This window comes from Monopterus albus, unplaced genomic scaffold (genome assembly GCF_001952655.1).
Source record: "Monopterus albus unplaced genomic scaffold, M_albus_1.0 scaffold175.1, whole genome shotgun sequence".
NCBI classification, from domain to species: domain Eukaryota; kingdom Metazoa; phylum Chordata; class Actinopteri; order Synbranchiformes; family Synbranchidae; genus Monopterus; species Monopterus albus.
In genome coordinates, this window is record NW_018128055.1 from 625,209 (window position 1) to 627,483 (window position 2,275).

The 2,275-nt window shown below is 37.0% G+C and overlaps 1 protein-coding gene across 1 annotated transcript in view; it reads left to right on the plus strand.

Annotated features, from left to right (window-relative positions):
* The window catches only part of g6pc1a.1 (glucose-6-phosphatase catalytic subunit 1a, tandem duplicate 1), a 4,254-nt gene extending 4,196 nt beyond the window's left edge, over window positions 1–58 (plus strand). The window contains exon 6 of the mRNA XM_020616553.1: window positions 54–58. Coding sequence (XP_020472209.1) covers window positions 54–58 — 5 coding nt within the window. The remainder of the gene's footprint in view (window positions 1–53) is intronic.
* The last annotated feature ends 2,217 nt before the right edge of the window (window positions 59–2,275 follow it).

Consider the following 2,275-nt stretch of genomic DNA (forward strand, 5'->3'; position numbering starts at 1 on the left):
GAAAGAGAGAAGACTAGAACCTGTGATTCATATTCCATATGCATGTACTGTAGTTTGATATTATGGGAAATACACATATTCAATTTCTTGTTGAGTTAGATGATGCTAAACACTAAGCTACTGCTGGCAGCTAATTGGTTTATCTTAAAAAAGCAACTGAAAACAAAGGATCAGCTTGGCTCTGTCCAAATGTAACAGAAGCCACCTACCAGCATATGTAAAGTGTTTTAGTTAACATGCTATATCCTGTTTGTTTAATTTGTACAAAAACTAAGCAAGAAAAAGTCTTTATGCTAAGGTAAGCTAACTGGCTGCTAGCTGTCATGTTTAGCATACAGATATCAAAGTGGTATTAATCTTTTCATCTGACTCAGAAAAAAAGTCCCAAAATGTCAAACTCTTTCCTTAAAGGGAACACATTTGCAAACATGTGCTTCCTGTTAGGTGAAGCTAGTACTGTCAAAGTTCCTCTGGATATCACTGTATTTGGCTTTCAAGTGGTTTTCATTGTTCACTCTTTGTCTGTGAAAACTGTCTTTTCTCTCAGAAAATGTCTACAGGCTCTTTCTATGTCAACATACACATCATGTAAAAAAAAATATTTTTATACAAACATATTCAACACCTCAGCAAACCAAATTGATTTTTCAGTATAATGATGAACAAATGATGAAAAAAAATATTGTTTGCATTTTAAACAAAACTGTTTTTGTAACCATTAAAAAGTGATGCTTATTTTAAAACTACAGTACTGTGGTTTTCTATGTGCTGAAATTGATTCATTCCTTGGCAGGGACAACCATTAATTATTAACCAGAGCATGCTCCCTTCACTCGGCTTCACTCCCATAGTGGCACCGTCTTTCACTCCAACCATGTGCTTTCAAAAGGCACAAAGGTTCAAGGGGCAGAAAGCAATGCTGACAACACGTGTGTCCCAACAGGTCTTTAAAGTTTTACGTTGTTCAAGCAACATGTCAAGGGACCTTCAAATCAGCAATGACTGTGTCAGGGACATTGAGCAACACCACAAGATTTAACATAAAACCTATAATAAACATAATATGCAGCACTGTTAAAGATCAAACCTGTGTTTTCAGACCTTTTTTGGCTTGTAACCCTTTACAAACCGCAGCATCTAACCGAAAGCTCTTAAATTTGCCAGCACTTCTCCTCCAAACCTCTCACATAATTTCAGTTAAATAACATTTTAAGGCCTCAACAGGTAAAACTCCAGTACTTGACTTAAAAAAAAAGCAAATATTAGTGAGGAGTTTTAAAAAAAATGACATTTTGAGCATGTCTTTCCCCCCTCTCCCATTAATCATCTTGCTCTGATTTATCTTGTGGCTTTTAGTAGGGCCCTAACCCCTAGGTTGGGACCCACTGGATCAAACTACTGAACTTTATACCTAGTAGCTGGAAGATAAAAGTGGATGCTGACACTATTTATTAATACATCAGTCGCAGGGGCCATTTTTATGTGGATTAAGTACTATGGTGACAATACTTCTGTATAGTTTGCATGTTCTCCCTGTGCCTGCATGGGTTCTCTCCGGGTACTCAGGCTTCCTCCCACAGTCCAGAAACATGCAGCTTAGGTTGATTGGTGAAAGTTGCCCCTAGGAGTGAGTGTGATTGTGTATGGATGTAAATATAGTTGCTCAACTGAAGATTTGATGCACACTGAATGAAGACCATAGGGCACTAACAGATTTCTGAGGATTTATTAAGAAATAAAGCAATATTTTAAGTATATGTACTTCAATATATCATAAAATATTTTATGCAGAACAAAATATATTACAAATCTCTTATTTAAAAAAAATCTAATATATCTGACAATATATGTTGGCAATCATTTGTCAGACATTTTAGTCGAGTGCTGTGTGCTTATGCTTTACCTCGACTCTTTTTAAGACTGCCATTGTGCAGTAGTAGGTACACACCACAGCGACACCTACGGGTCAAACGGAAGCACAGCTACCCAATACTTACGCACCTCCTATGGTGGAGAATGGATCAAGCTGCACCTTCTTTTATATTCTATCAATTAATCCTGCCCTTCCTAAGAAATCTACCACAGCTGCTCCTCCTGCCATTGTTACCAGTAGTTCACTGATGCTCAGACAATTTATTTTCTGCTACAGTGATATAATATGTTGTACCATCTCTGGCTGCTGACACTATTCACAGTTGCCTGTAGAATGTTTATTGATAAGCTTCAGGGTGCTATTTAAGTCTCAACCTATTAATAATCCCCTTTTACTTTTTAA